The sequence below is a fragment of the Lycium barbarum genome, chromosome 10, assembly GCF_019175385.1.
Source record: "Lycium barbarum isolate Lr01 chromosome 10, ASM1917538v2, whole genome shotgun sequence".
Lineage (NCBI taxonomy): Eukaryota > Viridiplantae > Streptophyta > Magnoliopsida > Solanales > Solanaceae > Lycium > Lycium barbarum.
In genome coordinates this window covers 6,037,423-6,061,335 of record NC_083346.1, presented here as the reverse complement: position 1 = coordinate 6,061,335, position 23,913 = coordinate 6,037,423, and the positions used below count along the sequence as shown (strand labels likewise).

General features: G+C 36.2%; 2 protein-coding genes and 1 pseudogene across 4 annotated transcripts; 2 read left to right on the top strand and 1 right to left on the bottom strand.

The window, feature by feature from the left end:
* The first annotated feature begins 729 nt into the window (after positions 1 to 729).
* On the top strand, positions 730 to 13,600 carry LOC132612652 (disease resistance protein RPM1-like; annotated as a pseudogene).
* On the bottom strand, positions 13,019 to 23,913 carry LOC132612633 (lanC-like protein GCL1). 3 transcript variants are annotated; one of them, XR_009571938.1, is made up of 6 exons: positions 23,702 to 23,913; positions 22,835 to 23,025; positions 20,002 to 20,113; positions 18,391 to 18,861; positions 17,399 to 17,810; positions 13,019 to 13,553 (listed from the first exon to the last, which is right to left on the bottom strand). XR_009571938.1 is itself a non-coding variant. In XM_060326748.1 (5 exons), exons 1-5 carry the CDS (start codon positions 23,864 to 23,866, stop codon positions 17,469 to 17,471), a joined length of 1,281 nt encoding a protein of 426 aa, XP_060182731.1. In that variant the 5' UTR covers positions 23,867 to 23,913; the 3' UTR covers positions 17,230 to 17,468. The 3 variants fall into 3 exon arrangements, 1 of the variants encoding a protein (XP_060182731.1); XR_009571939.1 differs by lacking the exon at positions 13,019 to 13,553 and adding an exon at positions 14,005 to 14,305; XM_060326748.1 differs by lacking the exon at positions 13,019 to 13,553 and having other exon boundaries at positions 17,230 to 17,810.
* On the top strand, positions 14,334 to 16,602 carry LOC132612651 (disease resistance protein RPM1-like). Its single transcript, XM_060326766.1, has 2 exons — positions 14,334 to 16,520; positions 16,585 to 16,602. The coding sequence occupies exons 1-2, from the start codon at positions 14,334 to 14,336 to the stop codon at positions 16,600 to 16,602; spliced, it is 2,205 nt and encodes a 734-aa protein (XP_060182749.1).

Here is a 23,913-nt window from a genome sequence, read left to right as displayed (position 1 = left end):
ACATTCGAGTTAACAATCGGTATTTTTAGATAGCCCGTAGTCGACTGAATCAAATGCCAAATTCTTGTTAACATTCGAGTTGCAATCGCTGATTTTAGATAGCCATTAGTCGACCAAATCAAATGCCAAATCGCTAACAGTCAGATCATACAAAATGAATTTTTAAAAGAGAAAATAATCCAATTAGTAGTAGTAAACTAATAATAACTGGTAAAATATTTCTTAAGCTTGCAATTTGCAATAGTCAATTGTTGTGAAACGCAGTTCTAAACCCTAAACTGATTCAAAGTTTGATCTATATAAATTGATCAGAAACTCCAACATTAATTACACCAACATATTGGATAAATTTTCTAAAGAAATTATATACTGAGTGAAAAAAATGGCAAAGGGTGCTATAACTATTTTGGTACATAGGCTTTCGGCCTGGCTCCATGGGGGACAAAAATATCTCGATGGAATTCAACAGGAAATTGTTCACATGGGAGATGCAGTTGACCAAATGAGGACTTTCTCAAGAGTAGCTGATGCAAAAGAAGAAGAAGAAGATGCTGAATTGTACAACTATGGATCATGCAAATACAAGACCTTGCACATGGTGTCCTAGAGGTTCTTGGAAAATATGTTGCCACATGCAACAATTTTCAAGAAAAGGGATCGTGGCCACGAAAAAGATCAAATCTTTCATTGTCTGAGAAGTTAGAAGCTCAATATGACAATCTTTTAACAATGTTGGAAGGCATGAAGGCTCGTATCGTCATCATTTCTGGAGGACATGCAACATTTCTTCAGAAATATGGTGTTACAGCGAGTGTTGAGAGTAGCAACATTACTACACGATGTAATAAACATGAAGAAGTACTTCTTGATGATGATGTAGATCTTGTAGGCATTGAATATCGTAAATCAGTACTACTTGATTGGGTTCTTTCTGATGATCCAGAATGGGAATTGCTTTGTGTAGTTGGAACAAAAGGTATAGGGAAAACTACCCTAGTCAAGAAAATCTTTGATGATCCAACAGTGAAGAAGCATTTCAATCATACACTGTGGATTGAGATTCCAAGGTTTTCTAACATTAATGATCTATTCACAAACATACTTGATCCACAAGATGACCACACCCGTCGAGCACTTGAAGCCATGGATGCTTACATGTTGGCACAGTTCATTCAACAGGTCTTTGAGTCATCAAGGTACTTTGTAGTCCTTGATGACCCTAATATTGACACATGGAGGGCTTTCAAAATATGTACTTCCTATTGAAAACCGCGGAAGCAGGGTCATCATCATATCACGTTTTGCTAAAATATGCCACACCATTTGTGCGGAGATTGGTGATCATAGCCATATCTATAGTATGAAGCCTTTGCCTGAAGATGAATCTCGAATTCTTTTCTACATAAAGGCATTCTCAGGTAACCTACTCTCCATCTTTGGTGCAAATCTCCAAAGAGACATAGAAAAATGCAATGGTTTGCCACTGGCGATTTTGGTGATTGCTGGTGCACTAGCTACTAAATGGAACAAAATGAAGGCATGGGAGTTGTTTCATGGAAGCCTTGTTGACAAGTTACAAGGTGGTTATAGCGAAGTCGACCACATGAAAAGACTACTCAATCTATGTTATCAAGACTTGCATCTTGAAGAAATGAGAGAATTTAAACAACACAACTGGAAATTTTCTCTTGTATATTTTCCACCTCTGTTGTATACACTGTTGTATCTATTTATGCTACTAAACTAGGGACTGTAAATGTAAATTATATACTGTACAAGCAATGTAAATAAATAAAATAAATCTGCAAATTATCCTAACTAAATTTGTCTCATTCAAGTGTCATATTATATTGTATGGTAGAGTGTATCCTAATTATACTATGTGTCACATTGTTGGGCTGAAGAGAAAGTAATTCATTTTGTGTGTACCGGAGGCCCAAGATTAATATGAGCCCAATAATGTGTAAAATTTCAGAAGCCCAAATATGTTTTGTCCAAAACTTGTTAAGCGTGTGTCAACTTAACGTGAATATGTTGTGTCCGTCTCTTTCAATTTAGAAGGTTGTTGAACAGCTATGGAGGATATTTCATCAGCCTCCCTCAAGTTGGTATCCGGTGATCGTATACCCAACTTGACAAAAAAATGACGATGAAGAGGACCGGCGAGAGCCTTGGTGAACAGATCTGCGATTTGGGAAGAGGAAGGTAGAAAAGAGAGAGAGAGATAAGGCCACCAAGGAGTTTTTCACGAACGAAGTGACAATCAAGCTCGATGTGCTTGGTGCGTTCGTGAAATACGGGGTTTTTGCAATATGTATGGCGGATCTATTGTCGCAGTGTAGAGGAACAGGAAGAGAAGGTGAGACAGTGAGATCTGAGAGAAGACGAACGATCCAAGAGATCTCGGCTACTAAACGACGCATAGAGCAGTATTCAGATTCTGTTGAGGAAAGAGAAACGACTGGTTGTTTCTTGGATTTCCAAGACACTGGTGAGTCTCCGAGACTGATGTAGAAGCCGTTGACGGAGCGTCTAGAGTCGGAGCACGAGGCCCAATCGGCATCACAGAACCCAAGTACATGAAGAGAAGGAGAAGAATTCATAAAAAGGCCCAAGCTTGGATCTTTACGGAGATAGCGAAGGGTATGGAAGGCTGCCTGAAGGTGACCAGTGTGAGGCTGTTGCATATACTGGTTGAGAGTTTCGACTGCAAAAGCAAGATAAGGACGAGTGTGCGTGAGGAAGTTGAGTTGACCCAATAGTCGACGGTAGAAAGTGGGATTTGGTAGTGGTTGACCGGAAGTTATGGTGAGTTTGAGAGTAGGGTCCAAGGGAGTGGAAGCAGGGTGGGAAGAAAGATCGGGATATTCCAAAAGAAGATCCATGGCGAATTTCCGTTGAGTCACAAGCAATCCATCTGGTAAGTGTAACAATTCCATACCAAGAAAATAACTGGCAACACCTAAATCTCTGATTTTGAATTCATTGTTGAGAAAGACCTTAAGCTCACTAATTTCTTGTTGATTGTTCCCAATTAAGAGTATATCGTCAACATATACTGCAATGATTGTGACAAGATTCCCAGAAGACTTATAAAAAAGAGAATAGTCGTTCAAAAACGAAATGAAACCCCGAGTTCCCAAGGCTGAAGATAACCTTGCATACCACTGGCGCGATGCCTGTATGAGCCCGTACAAGGATTTCCGTAAACGGACCACATATGAGGGAGAAGGTGGTGTCATGCTAGGAGGGTAGCGCATGAATACTTCTTCATCTAAATCGCCGTGTAAAAAGGCGTTGTTCACGTCCAGTTGAAAAAGTGGCCAGGATTCTTTTACTGCAACTGCAAGGATGCACCGAATTGTGGTCATCTTAACAACAGGTGAGTATGTTTCTGTATAATCGACCCCTTCGCGTTGTATATCACCTCGCACAACTAAACGAGCTTTCAATCGTTCCAATTCACCATTTGACTTCAATTTTACCTTGTATACCCATTTGCAGGGTAAAGGTTTCTTACCTGGGGGCAGGAGTACCTCGTCCCATGTAGAATTAGAAATAAGAGCTCGGATTTCATCATCCATGGCAAGTTTCCAACCTGGATGGCACATGGCCTGTTGGTAAGTGACTGGTTCTGTGATATGCTCGATGGAATGTAAAATTTTGTTGGTTTTCTATGCTTAGAAGTGCAAAGGAAAAAGAATGCAGGGGTAAAGTAGATGGGTTAGGGGAAATGACTGAAAAAGCATTGTCACATATAAAATTAGACAAATGAGAGGGAAAAACAGACTTTCTGGTTGTTCTGCGTAAGTCTTGTACTGTAGATGACACATCCACTGTAGGGGCAGGAGTACTTGGTGAGTTAGAAGGAGAATGATGTAGTGAATTATGAGGAGATTGGGCTGAATAATGAGAGGGACTAGAAACTGCTAAGAGGGGAAGAATTGTTGGGATCATCTGGTGATTGAGATGAATTAGAAAAATCAGTAGGTGAAGTAGGGGAATAGACAGTAGGATCAAGAGGAATGGAAACATTAGACTTAAAAGAACCAGGAAACAGTTGTGACATAGGCACAGTGTGAGCAAAAGGAAAGATGTATTCATAAAACTTTACATCTCTACTAACAATGACTTGTTTGGTAATAAGATTGAGCACTTTATACCCCGTTTTGCCAAATGGGTAACCCAGAAATACTCCAGGGATAGCCCTTGGAGATAGTTTGTCTATATTTTTAGACAATGTTGACACAAAAATTAGGCAACCGAAGGTTTTTAAATGTGTGTAACTGGGGGGCTTGTGGAAGAGTTTCTCATATTGTATGAGATGATTAAGAACAGTGGAAGGGAGAATGTTAACAGGGCTTCCCCCCGGTAGCATGGTTTTAAATGAGATTGATACATAAGTGCCTTACATATCTCTAGAAGGTGCCTGTGTTTCCTCTCAGCTACCCCATTTTGTCGTGGGGTAGCAACACAGGATGTTTGGTGCACAATCCCTTGAGAAGAAAAGAAATATGTAGGCAAAGTCCCAGACCCCAATTCATAGTTATTGTCTGATCTCACAAGTTTAACTTTCTTCCCAAATTGTCTCTCAACATAGGCTAAAAATAACTTCAAAATTGGGAAAGCATTTGATTTTGTAGACAAGAGATAAGTCCAAGTTGTTCTAGAAAAATCATCAACAATAGTAAGAAAGTATTTCTCCCCTTTATAGGTTGGAGTTTTGTAGGGTCCCCATGTGTCTATATGAATCATGTCAAATCAGTCATGTGAAGTAATGATACTGGTAGGAAATGGTAACTTGGATTGTCTAGCCATAGGACATACATCACAGGGAAAATCATGGTACTTGGACTGTTGCAAATTAATACCATGCACATTTTTTAATGAAGCATAAGGTAAATGACCTAATCTAAAGTGCCAAAGTCTGTTAGAAGAAGTGTTTGCTGAACTGAAATTCATTTCATTAATGGAATTAGGAGTACATTCATTTGAAATAGTACTTGGCAAGCAAGGCAAAGACTCAACACCAGAAACTACAAGACTATTGGCAGAAAATGAACTAGATTTGCTATTTAAAGAGACTAGGGGGTTTGGAAAGACTGGATGTAAACGTAGATGTGTCATTCTTCAGTAAATATAGACCTCTAACAGCTTCACCAAAAATCTGTCTCCTCTGCATTGTATGGCCCTGTATGAAACACCCTATTTTAGTGAAAAGAATTTCTAACTCAGTTTCCTGCACAAACTGACTCACAAAGAAGAGATTATGCTTAAAAGAAGGCACATAGAAGACATTAAATAAAGTAATATGTTCTGTTAGACTAACATCTCCAACATATTTGACTGTGACCTTGTAAGAATTTGGTAAAGTGACAGAAATAGGACTGGGCAGTGATTTGAAATTGTGAAAAACTGTTTTGTCAAAACTCATGTGATGTGAAGCCCTTGTATCTATTATCCAGGGGCTTGATTGGAATTTTATGAGATAGGAAGTGTAGGCTGAAAAAAAAAGCAGAAATACCAGCCATATTTGCACTGTGTTGTTCCTCTGTACCAGTTCCATTCTGTACTGATCTGAACATATGAATGAGTTGTTCACATTGTTCCTTAGAAAAATCCTGAATATTAAAACCAGTAGGTTTCTTGTGCCCATTCATTCTAGTTCCCTGAACATCACTGATAATGGCATTTTTTTCTTGTAAAGTAGAAATAGGTCCTGAACTCATGTCCTCAACTGCAGTAGTTGCATTTGCTTTGGCATTGTTGAAAGGCTTCTTTTGCTTGTTTGTGAACTTGAAATCCGAGGGGTACCCTATTAATCTATAGCAGCATTGTCTAGTATGATTTGTCTTCTTACAATAGGTGCAGAACAAGTTGTTACCAGAGCTTGTATTCTGAAAATTCCTGGGATTAGAGGACTGTTGGTAAAAAGGCTGTGGATTCTCCTTCTTAGAATTAAAGTTCCTAGGATCATTCCATTTGTTGACACTAAAAGCAGATGATTCAGGTGTAGAGAAGTTCCCAAAATGCACCTCCCTTTGTGATTCTTGATTTAGCAAGATTGAGTAAGCCTGACTTGTGTTGGGTAATGGTTTCATCATTAGGATATTTGCCCTAATTGTTGAATATGCTGCATTCAAACCCATGAGAAATTGCATGAGTTTGATGTCCTCATTCATTTTGTGATTATGTTCTTTTGCTCCATACTTGCAATCACAGGTACAGTTCATAAATGTGTTGAGAACTCTCTGTTGATCCCACAACTTTTTTAATTTATTGAAATAGTTTGCAACATCACTTGTACCTTGTGCAATGTTGTTTAAGTCCCTCTGTATTTGAAATAATTTTGAACCATCTGGCTGATCATATCTCTCCTCCAATTCATGCCACAGATCTGAAGCTGTCTGTGAATACAATAGACTTTCTGAAATATCTTTCGTCAAAGAGTTCAACAGCCATGCAATGACCATGTCATTGCATCTTCTCCACTGGTTAAAAAAGGGTGAGTTTTCATCTGGAATTTCAGATTTTTCATTTATAAAACACAATTTGTTTTTGGCTGATAGTGAAATCAACATTCCCCTTTTCCAGTTGCCATAACTTGATCCATCAAAACTCACATTCAACAAATTCATTCCGGGTGAATCTGAGGGGTTCAAATAATAGGGGTGATTGGGAGGAACAACATCAGATGCTGTTTTCTCAGCAGATCCACTTGAGATCTGACTGGAGGAAGAGTTTTCTCCCATTTTGAAGTTGGAAAAGAGAGAAAAAAGTTGAAGAACAAGTCTATACTAGAGCTTGCTCTGATACCATGAAGAAATGAGAGAATTTAAACAACACAACTGAAAATTTTCTCTTGTATATTTTCCACCTCTGTTGTATACACTGTTGTATCTATTTATGCTACTAAACTAGGGACTAGAAATATAAATTCTATACTGTACAAGCAATGTAAATAAATAAAATAAATCTGCAAATTATCCTAACTAACTTTGTCTCATTCAAGTGCCATATTATATTGTATGGTAGAGTGTATCCTAATTATACTATGTGTCACATTGTTGGGCTGAAGAGAAAGTAATTCAGTTTGTGTGTACCGGAGGCCCAAGATTAATATGAGCCCAATAATGTGTAAAATTTCAGAAGGCCCAAATATGTTTTGTCCAAAAAATGTTAAGCGTGTGTCAACTTAACATGAATATGTTGTGTCCGTCTCTTTCAATTTAGAAGGTTGTTGAACAGCTATGGAGGATATTTCATCACATCTCCATCTCAAGTCTTGTTTCACATATCTGAGCATAATCCCGAAATATCATGTCATTAATATGATGAGACTGACTCCAATGTGGGCAGCAGAAGGACTTGTCCTTGAACGAGAAGGAAAATCAATTGCACAGGTTGCTGGAAGCTATCTCAATGAACTTGCAAACAGAAGCTTGATCCAAGTTTCTAAAAAGTACCCAGATGGAAGGTTAGCGACATTCAGCATCCATAACCTATGGTATGAACTCATTCTTTCTAAATCATGGGAAAGGGTCCTTGCAACTATAGCTAATGGGGAAGAAACTAGAAGGCCTCCCCAAGTCAGACATCTAATAATCGTTGATCAACTGGCTAGCGATATACAAGATATTAGTCGGTTTAAGCATCTTCAATCTCTAATGGTGTTCGGGTCATCATATTATGTCACTAACTCATTCTTGTTAAAGCTGTTATGTGGCAGTTTCAAGCTACTCAAGATCTTAGACTTACCGGAGCTCCATTAGTGAAAATACCAGAAGAAGTCTTTGAATTAGTACATCTCAAGTTTTTGAACTTGAGGAGCACTAAGACAAAACATCTTGCAGGATCAATAGGGAAGCTTGAGAGCCTCGAATTCTTGGACCTAAGGGGGACATCAGTAAACAAATTTCCTATTGAGATTCTAAGGCTTCAATATCTTCGTTTTGTCCTCATTTATAGCTCTGGTGCTGGTTTTTTGCATGGTTTTGATGCTCCTAAGAAGATAGGGACCCTTCTGTCCTTAGAAGTGCTGAATCTTGTAAATGCCACTACAAGCACATTGATTGAATTAGGGAACTTAACAAGACTAAGAATGTTAGGCATCGCGAATCTGAGAAGAAAACATGGGAGGGGTCTTTGTTCTTTCCTTGACAAGTTGATAAATCTTTAACAACTATCTATCTCATCTTATGGGGCGAGTGTCATTATTGATTTGCACTATCCCCTTCGTTCTACACATTCATCCCTTCGAACATTAATCTTTGAAGGGCGTTTGGAGAGGCTTCTAATATGGGTAAAATCTCTTCAAGCCTTAGCCACAGTTCATTTAAAATTGGGCAAGCTAGAGGACAATGCACTAGAAAGTCTTCAAGATTTACACAGCCTTGTAAACCTTGTGCTAAAGTTGTCCTACGAAGGAGAAGAATTGAGATTCAGGACGGGTGGATTTAAGAAACTGAGAGATTTATATATTTTGCACTGTACAAAACTGAGAATGATTAAAGTAGAATAAAGTGCAATGCCTTCTCTTGAGGTGCTTCAACTCTGCAATTGTATGCTAATGGAGGAGTTGCCCTTTGGGATTTAGCATTTGATCAAGCTTCAAAGTCTTGTGCTTCAGAATATTTATGAAAAGATGTTGATGACTGTGCAGCTTAAAAACAGTCTAAGTGGAGACTACTGGAAAATCACTCATATTCCAAGAGTTCACGTAGTAGACTTGTAGAAAACTGGAAAGTTGAAGAGAAGAGAAACAAAGTCTCATTGATTAGTAACATATTTTTCTGTCATAATTCAGATTCAAACTCTCTAAGGATACTAATAGTTCAAGATTTTACTCTGTACTCCTCATTCTAGATTTAAAATTTCTCATCCTAGCACATTTATGATCCCATCACCTGTATTCTGCTTCCAGATGATATGAAACAAAGTTATGATCCTAGATCTTGTCAATTCAAATTGCTGAAGATTTTCACATCAAATGATGATAAGATCCCCCAAAGTCACATCATATTTTGCTCCATTTCATGGAAAACTACTGGACACAATCCATTGTGTTTTAGGGAAGGAAGAAATGGAACTCTCCCATAAAAAAAGGGCAGTGGGCAGAAGCGTGCAGGAGCAAATGAAGAATATCGCAGCAGCCCCAGCACTCGAGAGGAACTCTTTCTAACGGCTCAGAAATATTTGTATGGAATTTCTTATGTGTAAAACTTATCATATCAACATATGTCTAATTTCAGGGGCATTTGGATTAGGAGGCCACTCGCTAAAGGCTCAGAAAGATTTGTTTTGGAATGTCTAACTCTTGTGTAAACTTACGTATCAACAAATCCCTTATTTCTTGGACATTTGAGTTATAATTCCACTTACTAAAGTCTCAGAAATATTGTATCGAATGTCTTATCCATGTGTAAACTTTCATATCAGCAAATCTTGATTAATCTCTCTGGCCTATCATTTGTTGGTCGATCCCACAGGCGATTCCTCTTGATTAAACTTTAAGGTAATTGAGTGGAGAAAAAGTAACCAACAAGTCTTTAAATGGTACTCAAGAATCTTTACTATTTTGATAAATAGAAATTGTTTCTTAAATTCATAATTGTAAAGGGAACTTTAGCCTTGAGAAATTGTTACTATCAATCCTATCAGTAAGAACTACTTCTGCAAGAACCTGATGATATCTACAAAGGAAAAAATTAGGCCTGCCCTAACATAAAAGGTGAAATATTACCTAAAAAGTCGAACACCAACGTTAAAAAGTATTGGAGCACATATTACCTGCTGATCAGAACTGAGTTGACCACTTTTTTAGCTAGTCATTAGGAGTTTGTTGTCTTTTATCTTCTCAATCAAATCTCCCTTTTCTAGGAGTTAGCTTAACAAGTAGTTTAGTCCTCCTCTTTCAAAGGGAGTTAGTTTAGGAAGTGCTTATTCCTTCTTGTATATAAAGGTTGCATTGATTCAATAAATGAACACAAGTCTTTTGTGCTCTATTCTTGTTCTTATATGGTATCAGAGCCTCAACACACTCTAACAAGTAAGATCCTAACCTTTTTTTTCTTTTGTGCTCTATTCTTGTTCTTATAAAAAGTACCTATATCAGCATTTACATCTCCAGCACTTCCCTTGGAACCTTTTTGAATGCTCTTAATTTTTGAAAACATGTAATGTCAGCTACTAGATACCTCATACCAGCAATTTTCTGTTATTGACATAATTGTTAAAATCAGACAACCACCTTTAATTCGGGGGAAACAAGAAATATAAAATTTAGAAGGAATTTAATGTCCAGGAAGTATCTGGGGAGCTGTCCTAGACACCAGGGTTATAAGAAATGCATTTGGCAAGCACGGGCACAACAATTTATGTTTTGTCCTAATTTGTATGTATGAGATGATAGAGCAATCTAACGGTCCAAATTATTGGATCTAGTCTGTTATGATCAGGGTTGAGCATAAATGATCAAAAATCGAATTACTGAATCGAACTGGTAATTTCGCTAATTCGGCATTCGGTACTTCAGTAATGACTATAGTATTCGGGAGTAAAATTTTAGAATTACAGTATTCTTATTCGAGCTCGATACATGATATTAGTATAGTTAGTAACTTAGTATATACGGATACCGAATTATTTAGTAAACAAAGGCTGTCAGTTTATGTCATATACGGGACACAGGTCCATAGGTACAAGTTAAAGCTAAGTTTTGTATATGTGAAAGAAAAAGAAGAGAGGTAGTAACACAGAAAGTCACCCAATTATGGGTAATGATCTCCCAAAAAGTCATTTTTTTTAATAACAATAAGGTCACCCAACTTTTTCTTTATCACTTTAAAAGTCATCCAATTAATATTTGACCAGCAAAATATGACATGACATTTAATTTAATCCACATAGACTTTCTCTTTTTCTTTTCTCAGTCTACATGACAATAAGACCCAACCCGACCCTAACCCATAACCCAAATTAACCCTATTCTCTCTTAATTAAAATAGTGTTGCACTCTCTAGAAAATAATTGGCCCATCATTCCATTAAAATCGTGTCGTCTTTTTTTCTTTCTCTTAGGCGAAGTACATGTGGATTTTTTTTAACGACATAACGTAAATATACTTCCTGAAGTTTGGTCATTCCTTCTGACCCATAAATCGTACTCCTATAATATATTGGCATCACTTATATTTAATCAAAATAGGAGCACCTTGATGTATTTATTTCGCAAGCTATAACGTATTTAACTAGACTATTAACCCTTAAGAATGCAAAAACTGGATCGATGCTAACACATATTACTATTCTAAAATAAAATAAGATCAAATTCCATCATTTGGATTTGTAGTCTTTGAAAATATACCCTAGGTTAGTTAGTACATGACGCAGTGCCAGCTTACCGAGGACATGTTCTTAAATGGAAAGTTATGAATGACGCATATTAGGGTAAAAGGGTAGTAGGTAATCCCGTTTACCCTTTTGTATTAACAGTTGCAGTTTTGCCCAGTAATTTCTTGTCATTTGTTTTATGCTACTATTTGTTATTTCTTGTATTTCAATTATTTAATTTATTTGTGATAGTTGTTGTTCCTTTTCTTTTCAAGACTGTTTTATCATGGTTTTTCGCTTTCATTATTTCATTTCTATACTGCTTTGATTGCTTATCCTTATCTGACCTTTTTTGCCATGCTTTCTCTTGAGCCGAAGGTCTTTCGAAAACATTCTCCATACCTTCCGAGACAGTGATGTGGTTTGCGTACACTTTACCCTCCCCAAATCTCATATTGTGAAATTTCACTAGATATGTTGTTGTAGCCTAGGTTAGAGAAATACATGAAGAAACGGATTCCAGTTTCTGGGGTTTAAATAGGTTACTTTGTTAAATTATTAAATTGATTAAACAGAATATTCTCTCCTTCATAGGAATGTTACAAAACACTATGGTGTAAGACAGAGTGTGCCTAATAACCATTTAGGTTACCAGAATTATGGGAACTGTGATGTAGAAATACGGTGTGCACTACATCCTTGATTAACACCTGCAAATCTGCAATATATAAAAAGCTTCATGACGAGCATAATAATAAATGTTAGCATCAATCAAGTCTTTGCGTTCTTAAGGTTTAATAGCTTGGTTAAATACATTATAGCTTGCAAAATAGATTCATGAGGATGTTCTTCTGAATAATTATTAGTGTTGCTTATATGATAGGAGTACAATTTATGAGCCGTTTTTTTTTTTTTTAAAGAGAGTGGAACTTTTATTTTAATAAGAGAGAATAGGGTTGATAAGGATTAATTTGGGTTATGGGTTTGGGTTGGGTCAAATCCGATCTTATTGCCATGCAAACTAAAAAAAAAAAGAAGAGAAAATCTACATGCACTAAATTAACTATCATGTCATATTTTGTTGGTTAAATATTAATTGAATGACTTTTAAAATGATATATGAAAAGTTGATGACTTTGCTGTTACGAAGAAAAAAACACGACTTTAGGGGGGGGGGGGGGGGGGGGTTGTGTGGTTGATGCATATTATAACTTCTTGATTGTAGAGCAAATCACACTTTTCTTTTGATATATTTCAGATCATACTTGCTGGGAGTGCAGTAAAGCTTCTTTGACTAGTTTGGTTGTACTTATCAATCCAGATACTGTATTTAACATGAGGAATTTTTTATGCGGATTCGTTAAATTGCGACTTTTCTTGTGATTTAAAATACCAAATTCGTGTTATTGTTGTCCGTTCCATAATAGTTGCTCTCTTGAATGGTAACACTGAAAACTTTAATACCAAATCCTAAAGTCTAATTTACCGAACAAAACTTTAAAACTTTGGTATTTGATATTTACTTTCAATTACGGATTATCGAACTACTGATCCAGAATTTTGAAAATATCGAACCAAACACTGAAAGCCCATCCCCAAACATCATATTATGTTGTGCAGTCTATCAAAATTATGCGTCAAACAAGAAACAACAGAGAAAATAAATAAACGGCATATGCACATCCTGCTTCTTATTCAAGCGCATAAACTTAAAATAGCCGGCTGGTATATGTACAATGCATCTATAATATGTGTATAACCATGTATAATTAGTATATAATTTATGTATATGGACTAGTAAAAGTAAACAGTATACCTGTTATTTGTGTAAAGATCTCTAAACCATCCTATTTTCTACGTAACAAAACTCCAGGAAAATAAAACTATTGACTATGTACAAACTGGTTACAAGAAAGACGGAGAAAAAAATTCCAACATCGCGACAAAAGCAAGTATTATATCTGTTGATTTTTCATCACCAATTGAGCACACTTGTATAAAGGATGCAGGGGATCCTTTTAATTGTTAAGAATATTGCTCTTTCACTTTCTCATCATCAGCAATGACTTGATTTAAGGCCAAGAAAAGAAAATCAGCACTCTTATTCAAGGACCATGAGTATGCCAACTGAAATTCTGTCGAATTCATTTCCAGTTCAAGACCCTGGAAAAGAATCATCTTTGAAAAGTCCTGTCCATCCTAAGCTCCCAGATTATGATGAATCTGTTGCCAAGTACAGGACACTCAAGAAAGAGAAGCTACAAAAATAATGCTAGCAGAAATGTATCTGAATCCTTCATAACACTAGCATAACAAATAGAATGTGTGTGTTTGTATGTGTATTTCCATGCACATTTTTGTTGTGAGGTGGTAGTTATACAAAACACATTAAATTTATGAGTTACTCTTACTTTCCCATTTTGACATATTATATACCAGAAAACTTGAATAGATTGTCAGCACTCATCACATCTCACAACTTTGTTCAAAAATTAAATTAAATAGCAACAATTCCTGTTTTTTCCTTTTATAACTAGGGTATAAAATGTAGGAACCATCATTCTTTATTTGCAGGTCAGTTGGATGGTGTCCTCCAACCATTTCTTGAAAGCATATTTATAAGAAATAGCTTATGCTCGTTTGTGTTATTTCAAAATAAACAAAAGAGATTGAGTTATGGGAAAATTCAATGTAACATTCAAGTTGACCATCCAAAGTTCATAATGGCCACCAATAATCAACAAAACAACCTCTAAATTGCTGGCCACGTTAAGTGTGCTCAAAAGTCAGCCCATATAACATGAATAGAAAAAGAAGTATCCCAACTAGTAGTCGTAAACTACTACTAATAACTGGTAGTAAAATATTTCTTAAGCTTGCAATTTTCAATAATCATTAGCAGAACGTTTCCAGTCTATGAATCAGTTTCAAAGTTTGCTCCGATCAGGAAAGACTATTAATTATATCAACATTCCCTGCATAAAAACATTTATTGAGTGAAAAATGGCAGAGAGTGCTGTAGCTTTTTTGGTACATCAACTTTCGTCCTTACTTAATGGGGGACAAAATTTTCCTGAAGGTATTCAAGAGGAAATTGTTCACATCAGGGATGCATTTGAACAAATGAGGACTTTCTCAAGGACAGCTGATGCAAAAGAAGAAGAAGATGCTGAATTACAACTATGGATCAAGCAAGTACAAGATCTTACACATGATGTCCAAGATATTCTTGAAACACATGTCGTCACGTGCAGCAATTTTCAAGAAAAGGGATCACGGCCATGGAGAAAACCCCATCATTCATTAACATCTCATAAGTTATTTGAAGCTCAAAATGATAATCTTTCAATGTTGTTGGAAGGCGTCAAGGCCCAAATCGCCATTATTTCTGAAGGACATATAACATTTCTTCAGAAATATGATGAAAAGAACAACATTTCATGGTGTAATAACCATGAAGACGTGATTCTTGATGATGATGCAGATCTGGTAGGCATTGAAAATGATAAATCGGTATTAAATGATTGGGTCCTTTCTGATGATTCAGAATGGAAATTGCAGTGTGTAGTTGGAACGAGAGGTATAGGGAAAACCACCCTAATAAAGAAAATCTTTGATGATGCAGCAGTAAAGAATCATTTCAATAATACACTGTGGATTGAGATTCCAAGGTTTTCTGATGTTAAGGAGCTATTGAAGAGCATGATTACTCCAAAAGATGACCAATCCCGTCGAGCAATTGAAGCCATGAATACCAACATGCTGGCAGAGTTCATTCAACAAGTCTTTGAGTCATCAAGGTACTTTGTTGTCCTTGATGATGTCCCTGATATTAGCACATGGAGGGCTCTCAAACGTGCATTTCCTATCGAAAACTGTGGCAGCAGGGTCATAATCATATCGCGTTTTACTGAACTATGCCATATCATTCGTGCAGAAACTGGTGGTCGTAGTCATTTCTATGATATGAAGCCTTTGTCTGAAGAAGAATCTTGGATTCTTTTCTGCAGAGAGACATTCCCAGGCAGCCCACTCTGTCCTCCACATTTAGTGCAAATCACCAAAGACATCATAGAAAAATGCAATGGTTTACCAATGGCGATTTTGGTGATTGCTGGTGCACTGGCTACTAAAGGGAACAAAACAGAGGTGTGGGAGATGTTTCATGACAGCCTTGTTGACAAGTTACAAGGTAGTTATAGTGAATTTGAGCACATGAAAAGGATACTCAATCTATGTTATCAAGATTTGCCTTTCTATCTCAAATCTTGTTTCACTTATCTGAGAATAATCCCAAAATATCATGTCATCGATAAGATGAGACTGATTCGACTGTTGGCAGCAGAAGGACTCGTCCTCGAAAGAGAAGGAAAGGCAATTGCACAAGTTGCTGAGAGCTATCTCAATGAACTTGCAAACAGAAGATTGATCCAAGTTGCTGAAAGGTACTCTGATGGAAGATTGGACTCATTCACTATCCATAACTTGTGGTATGAATTCATTCTTTCTAAGCCAGAGGAAAGGGTCACAGCAACTATAGCAGATGGTCAAGAAATTACAAGAAGGGGTCACAAAGTCAGACATTTAGTAATCCATGCTCAATTGGCGAGTGATATACAAGACATTGATCAGTTCAAGCATCTTCACTCTCTGATAACGCTCGGATCATCGGAATCCATCTCTAATTCATTCTTGTTGAAGTTGTTATCTGGCAGTTTTAAGCTACTCAAGGTGTTAGACTTAACAGGAGCCCCATTGGTGAAAATCCCAGAAGAAGTCTTTGAATTGTTTCATCTCAAGTTTCTCAACTTGAGGAGAACTAAGATAAAACATCTGACAGGATCAATAGAGAAGCTTGAGAACCTTGAGTTCTTGGACCTAAGGGAGACATTGGTAAGAAAATTGCCGGTTGAGATACTAAAGCTTCAATGTCTTCGCCATATCTTCATTCATCGACGCGGTGCTGGTTTTTTGCATGGTTTTAAAGCTCCCAAGAAGATAGGGACCCTTGTGTCCTTAGAAATGGTGAATTCTATAAAGGCCACTACAAGCACAGTTATAGAATTGGGAAATTTAACAAGACTAAGAATGTTACACATTGCGAAGCTGAGAAGAAAACATGGGAGGGATTTTTGTTCTTCCCTTGACAAGTTGATAAATCTTCAGCAACTATCTATCTCATCTTATGGGGTGAGTGAAATTATTGATTTGCACTATCCCCTTTCTTCCACACACTCATCCCTCCGAACAATAGTTTTCGAAGGGCATTTAGAGAGGTTTCCGCAATGGGTAGCCTCTCTTCAAGCATTAGCCGCAGTTGTTTTAAAATGGAGCAAGCTAATGCACAATGCACTAGACACTCTTCAAGATTTGCCCAACCTTGTAAAACTTGTGCTGGACCGGGCATATGAAGGCGAAGAATTGAGGTTCAGAGCATGCGGATTCAAGAAACTGAAAGAATTATGTATTTGGCACTCTACAAATTTGAGAAAGATGAAAGTGGAAGAGGGTGCAATGCCTTTTCTTGAAGAGCTTCGAGTGCGCAACTGTGGATTAATGGAGCAGTTGCCTTTTGGGATTGAGCATTTGAGCAAGCTTCAGTATCTTTCACTTGAAGAAATTTCTGAAAAGTTGTTAGCAACTGTGCAGCTTAAGGACAGTCAAAGTGGGGATTACTGGAAAATTGCTCATATTCCTAGAGTTTACATTGACTTGTAGAAAAGCTGGAAGGTCATTAGGAATGGGATGGCGCAAAAGAAGAGAAAAAAGTCTCATTGTTCGGTACAATATTTTCTTTGATAATTCAGATTCAAATTTTTAAAGATTATTAGTAGTTCAAAGTTCGCATTAACCACATAATAATCCATGTTCGCCACCTTTCTCCTAAGGATTCAAAGAATTCAAAAGTAATATTACTCTTTCTATTCAGAAGCTCGCGTAATTTCATGCAAGTATTGTAAAGACAAATAAACCAAAGATGAAGGAGGACTCACGGAAGCAGGTAAAACAGGTCGTAAAAAAGGAACGCTAATTCTTAAGGAAGTGGTACATAAACATCAAATATATACCAGATTCGTGTCGCATAGTGGTACTAGTATTTTGTCACACCAGTTAAGCAAGAGAGTACACCTTCCACCCTCAAAGTTCGTATCCTGGGAACCTGGAATTATTCGGCGCAAGCAAGTCGAACAGGAAGCAAGCAACGCCACCTAATCCTTGGAAAAGGGAGTACGTATGATCTGCTTCATTATTATGTCTTTCGTTCATGATCGTTCTTGCATTGTGATATAAGCAACTTGCAAAAGCTCTTGCTCTTTCTTCATATATGCTTTCCCCAGTTAGCCGATATAAGGAGAGGAAGGCGTAAGCATTTCCCGAGGCACCATCTGCAAGTCCCACTTTCTTGACAAACCCGCTTTTCCACACCACCTCTCCGCCTTCTATGGCAGCATCACGGAATTCCCTATCATTTGACAGTACCTGCAGCAGAGGAGAAAAAGTTTAAGGTCATTGCTCATCCTCACAACTTTGTTTACTATATTTTAAATATATGATACTCTCTGTTTTTTCCTTTTCGGGGCCTTCAGCACGGTCAAATTAATAGAAGCAGAAATTCTAAGAAGAGGATTCAGAAAAATGCAAGAATATCACACTTAGAAATCCAACTTATGACCTAAACAAACTTCCAATCATCTTTAAGGCTTACTTTGCCCTTTTATATATGGAATTCAATACTATATATGCATACAAAACTGGTCCACAGCATAAGTTTCTGACATGAAATTTAATTAAGCTCCCTTGTATCTATCTAGCTACGTCCCTGGCTCGGATCAGCCCAAAGAGATCGGATGCTTCTCCACCTTTTCAAATTAAAAACCTTAATAGAAATCCAAGTATTGGTTTGGAGAAGTCTGGAAAATCCCAGTTTGAACACAAGAACAGGGAATAGGAACATGCTTAACATTGTTATAGTTATTTCTTATTTTCTTTGAATACGCCACTCATTATAAGTCCAGGGAATAACCAGAAAGCTCATTGCCTCACTCTAACAGGTACTAACCTCAGATACTTTGCACATAGTAATGGTAACACCTGTGGCACCATGGGACCATTGGACCAGCTTGTCTCTTGGATTCCCTTCACTGACAGGATAATTACCACTGTGGGGAAACCTGTTGCTCATCATGTACCTCAAGGTTTCCTTAACATCTTCAATATCTTCTTGAGAGAGCGGAAAATGAAGTAATACGTGCAGAATACCAGAAAGGCCGTGAGCAGCGCCCCAATACCTTGTCCCGTGCCATCTATACATCAGCGGGCAGGCTGGGTTATCAGATGCCCCTGCTCTCCCTCCTGCTAATATTGCTTCAACTACAGGCATGAGATAATCGTCTGGCACTGCCTCCTCTCCCAAGTACTTCCTCATAAACAATGCTGCCCACAAGAAACCAGCCCGTCCATAAAGGAGGTCATATGACATTCCAAAACCTCCATCTTCAGGTCCAACTGGAAGGGCTCTCTCTTGTGCTACCTGAAAGTAATAAATAAGAAAGAGATTTAGACATTGCATGGAGTCAAGGTTGAGTGAAACTACTACAGTAAAAGAGGGGCATCTGGACGTAGATAATGTAGAGGCTAATGCAATGAAAAACAACATCATGAGATTCATCGTTGCATTAGAGGCTGAACCTATCACCATGACAATATGTGGTTTCACACAGGAGGACAAACAAGTGCTAATGTTACGGATTCTCCATGATTTGCAACAAATTTGTTTAACTGAAAACACAAGCAGGTATGAAACACTATATCGCCAGCATGTATCTAGCAAATAATTTCTTCATCACCAGGTCAAATGTTTTTTCCTCTTCTTGTTTTTCCATAAGCAAGAAACAGGTCCAGTGTTACCAGCATAATATCTACGCAACAGTGTTGTCAAAGGCGCGCTTAAGCCCTGAAGCGAGGCTCAAATCATGTTGAGCGCTTCGCCTCGCTTTTTCTGCGCTTCAGTGTCATCATCAAGGCTCTAAGACATACTTTTCCTTGCTAATGAGTCTCTCTTGAAGAGGTGATACTAGATAATTGATATTTCACTTTATCGTAATGTTTTTACAGTTTCTTTGTCTGGATATTTGTTATTCATGCTTATTATTATTTGTCTTGGACTAAACATACATATAGCTGTATTTTTGCACCATTGCGCCTTTTTTCATTAAAGCCCGCGTTTTATTTGCGCTTTGCGCTTAAAGCCCCAGCTGACCTTAGAGCGTTTTTGCGCTTTTCGCTTTTGATAACACTGCTAAGCAAACAATTATCAGGGCTACGCTAAATCATCACCATGGCTAAGAAATAATTCTACACAGTGGACACTACTCCAACAAGTAGGATATCACACCTTTCACAAACTTTTGGTATAAAATTAGCAATAATAATATGTTCCAATATGTCTCTGAACAATTTGGTATCAAATTAGCAGTCACCAAACAACTCTATATATCGTCAGTTACATGCCATTTACTCTCCAGTCTCCCCATAATATGAAATCAATGAAATACCAGATGGATATGTTTAAAAAGGAATAAAGCACTTCATAAAGACATGTTTGGTAAGCTCAATTATCTTTCCACGAATCTAAGGAAAAAGGACAATCATAATTGAATTGTGCTGGTACCTCAAGGAAATGGTTCAAATACAAGTCACGTTTGGGTTGGTCCCCACAATAGTTGGCAGCAACAGCACCAAGAGCATATACCCCTCCTCTTCCACACAGAAACGTCACATGCCTGGTCCCAAAAAAGGTACAAAGATAAGAAATATTTGAACTATTAGACATTTAATGACCCCAAAATAAAGATTAGTAAAACAATTCGGGAGACTAAAACTATAGCTTCAAACTCACGACTAGAATCGATTCCTATAACTAGTGGGCTCCCAAAGATCAAAAGATCAAGCCCACATATGACACTGGTACCATATCATTCTGCATTCCATTAAATTGTACTTCTCCCTCTGTCCCAATCTTTGTGGTACAATCTTCATTTTAGGTTATCACAAAAAAAAAAATGATGCATTTATATATTCAAAAAGACAATTTAATGCTAATCTTTCCATTATATACTTAATAAGATATATCTCACACAATTACCAATGACTTATTTTTTAAGACAAATTTCAAACATCCTTCTTTCTTACTTAAATTTTGTGCCCAATAAAAGTCCACCACATAACTTGAGACGGGATGGAGGGAAAGTTCCACAAAGGTGTAGACTTGATTTCTCCACGTTACACATATCCTACTTCAATTTTTTTGAGATATCTTAAGATGGAGGTATCCGATTTAAAAGTTCTAGAGAGTGATGGCGACAGTTCTTGCAAGACAAAATTAGCATGAGTAACATCCAAGTCGTGATTCTTTTGAACGTAATAATTGGAAAAGAAAAAAACGGTGGAGACCTCTATAAAATTATATGACCCAATTGTTCGGTGACTACAAAAATAGACTATACTCATCTACCGACCAGTCATCAGTATCTTCTAGACAAAGTAAACAGTAGCACTATTTCATTTTAATTAAATTGTCTCATGACTTTGTTTGAAAAAACACTTGACTGCTTGGGGTCGGTTGCTACGCGAATTGAATTATCCTGAAATTATAATCTCATAATTCTGAGATTAATTTATACCACTTGAGAGTTGAGATAAAATAACCCCAAGATTAATGGATAAGATATAATATTTACCATTAAGTTTGAACCTTATTTATATTCTATTTGATAGAAAGTATAAATTAATCTTAAAATAAATTTATACTTTCTATCAAATATGATAGAAAATTAATTTTAAAATTAGTGATAAAATACCTCATCTTATACCGTGCATCAAACGACCTCGTGGTGCATGTTTGGACCAGCAAATATAAATACACAGACCAAAAAAAAAAAAAACAACAGGGACAAAAAAAGAGGTACAATTTTTCCTAGCATGCTTTGTAGCTATCGAGTCATCATCATTAATAAGCCTGAAAGCTCGGTGGAAATTCTGAATTCAGCCTTTCCGTCCGTCCCTAGCATTATTCGCTCTAACAAATATAGGTAATCATTTTAAAAGATGCTTCCTCTCTCTCAAATTATATGTGTTATAAAAAAAAAATCTTAAATTATTTGTCGTTTAGTTCAAGCCACAATTAATTTTTTTCTATTTTATTTTCGGTAGAATTTTATCATTGCAAACAAAAAAAATGATAAATAATTTGAAATTGAGAGAGTACTCCCTTTATCTTAATTTATGTGGAATAATTCAGATTTCGAGAGTCAAACCTATTAATTTTACCCGTGTATTCGGACAATGAATTTTTTAAGTTTTTTGACATAAAATATTTAAAAACAACGTAAAAAGTAGGGTAAGTCACGTTAATTGATAATTCAAAATATTTACAAAAGTCGGTCAAAAAAATAATCACTTCTGCTTCTATTGGAACACAAGATTCTCCTTTTATGTGAAAAAGGCCCATATCAATAATTCTGATTTTACGTATCGACAATTCCTCAATATCTTGTTCATTCGCAATAAAATATTTTCTTTGTGCGTCGATAATGGTATATTTTTATATTTAAAAATGATTTAATTCAAAACTTCTTATTTTACCCTTAATAAAATAGTTTGCAACCATACATATATCTAATGACTTATTCTAAACCACAAGTTTCAAATACATTCCTTTTTATCTTAAATTCCGGGTCTACTTAAATTATATCACATACAAATCTAAAAAAAAATTGTGCCAAAAAGTACCACATAAATTGGGATGTGTGGGGGAGTACTCAATTCTAGAGCACCAAATGAAGTTCTTAAGTCCAATTAACTCATTAAATTCCGTATTAGTATTAAATCCAAATCCATTAAATTCCATGTGAGGATTAAACTGATTAAAAGAAAGGAAAATAAAAAGTAAGTATGTGTTTGGCCATCAATTTTCAAATCATAATTTCAAATCAGTATTTGGTCATCAATTTTCAGTCATGATTTGAACCCAAATCATTCAAAAAGTATGATTTGGGATTTGAAACTATGGTTTCAACTTTTTTAAATATAAAATTTAACCCATAAATTAATATTTATAAAAAAAATCCATAAATTGATAAAATATTTTTAACAATTACTCTCATCAATTATTTACCAATTTCGTTACTTCCACCAACCTTCATTTATATCTACCAATATTTAATTTACGTGAAAAGATTATATTAAATAATTATTAAATTACTATTCATGTTAAATTTTCAATTTTATTAAAGTAAAATTTGATTAATTGATGTTATATTTTAAAAAAAAATCTTCTGATAGTGTACTAATTTTATTATAAACTATGATTTGCTCCTTTGGTGAAATTGTATAAGAATTTAAAATGTTTTTATAATTTTTACAATTTGTGAAATTTTTACCTCTATAAAAAAGAATTACAACTTAAAATATCTAAACTTATCTAAACGGGCCTAAGTAAGAACCTGGTGAGGGTGCGTGCAAGGTCGGCACACGCGTCAACTATATCAGAGCACAATTCCAAGTCTTTCCGATCACCGGTGGCTTCGTAAGACCTCAAGCAAGTAAACGCCGTTCCTAGCAGACCAATATACATCGTTGGATCTGTAACGGCGCTGGCACTCCTTCCCTTTCCTTTCCACGTCATTTCTACTACCTGAATTCACACCAAATTCAGCATTACACGGCTAAAATACGCCGTCCATTATGCAAAAGTACCCTAGAATATTTCTTATACCTTTCTTAATTTATGTGATACAGTTCAAATGTCGAGAATTAAATAATTTTTTTCATTTATTAATGACTTTTAAATATTTTAAATTATTAACTATTGTCGGTTACAATATAGTTTCTAGTAATTTTTAAATATATAAATTATTTTTTTAAAATTATATGCCTGGATTCACTTTTTCGGATAGAACCTAGGAGTAACTGTTTTCTCAGAGTCTTGTCAGGAAAATGGATACAGTTCTCAAAATATTCAGTACTATGAAGTTTTTCGGGAGATTTTCCGGCAAAAACAAACATGAAAGAGCGTTTTCTATCTCCTTGAATTTGGTTCGTTTTCCAGGAAAACTAAATTTTCTCAATGTTCATAATTGAGAAAAAAGAAATCTGCTATAAGGATTTAGCAAAATATAGCCAATTTCAAACTCAAAAGTACTACACAGTGGAGTTATAAATAGCTCAAATGATCAGTTACTAGTAAACTATAATGACTTGCTAATCAGTAACAACGTACATATTTGGTAGTTAAATGAGAAAATCCGTTGCTAATCCTATTTAACAACAGATTAATTATTAAAAAGTTCTAATTAACTCATGATATATACCTGATCTTTGAGAGAGATGGCAGCTTGAAGAAAAGTTTCAGAAGGGAGGGAGATATAATTATGAGCCGTAGGATCATGGCTATGGTGATCAGAATCAAGCCGTTCATTTCCATCTTCATGATGATTACTACTATTACTATTGCTTTGCACTATCGACGAAGACATATTCTCGTTAGTTTCTCTTAAAAATTACTTTTGTTCTTCAAATTATC

Excerpts from the sequence above, each read along its gene's own strand:
- LOC132612651 (XM_060326766.1), top strand. The coding sequence starts at position 14,334 with ATGGCAGAGAGTGCTGTAGCTTTTTTGGTACATCAACTTTCGTCCTTA.
- LOC132612633 (XM_060326748.1), bottom strand. The coding sequence starts at position 23,866 with ATGTCTTCGTCGATAGTGCAAAGCAATAGTAATAGTAGTAATCATCAT. Across the intron at positions 20,114-22,834 it reads CTTGCACGCACCCTCACCAG|GCATGTGACGTTTCTGTGTG; the intron begins GTTCTTACTTAG and ends TTTTGGGACCAG. Across the intron at positions 17,811-18,390 it reads CTATGTGCAAAGTATCTGAG|GTACTGTCAAATGATAGGGA; the intron begins GTTAGTACCTGT and ends CCTCTGCTGCAG.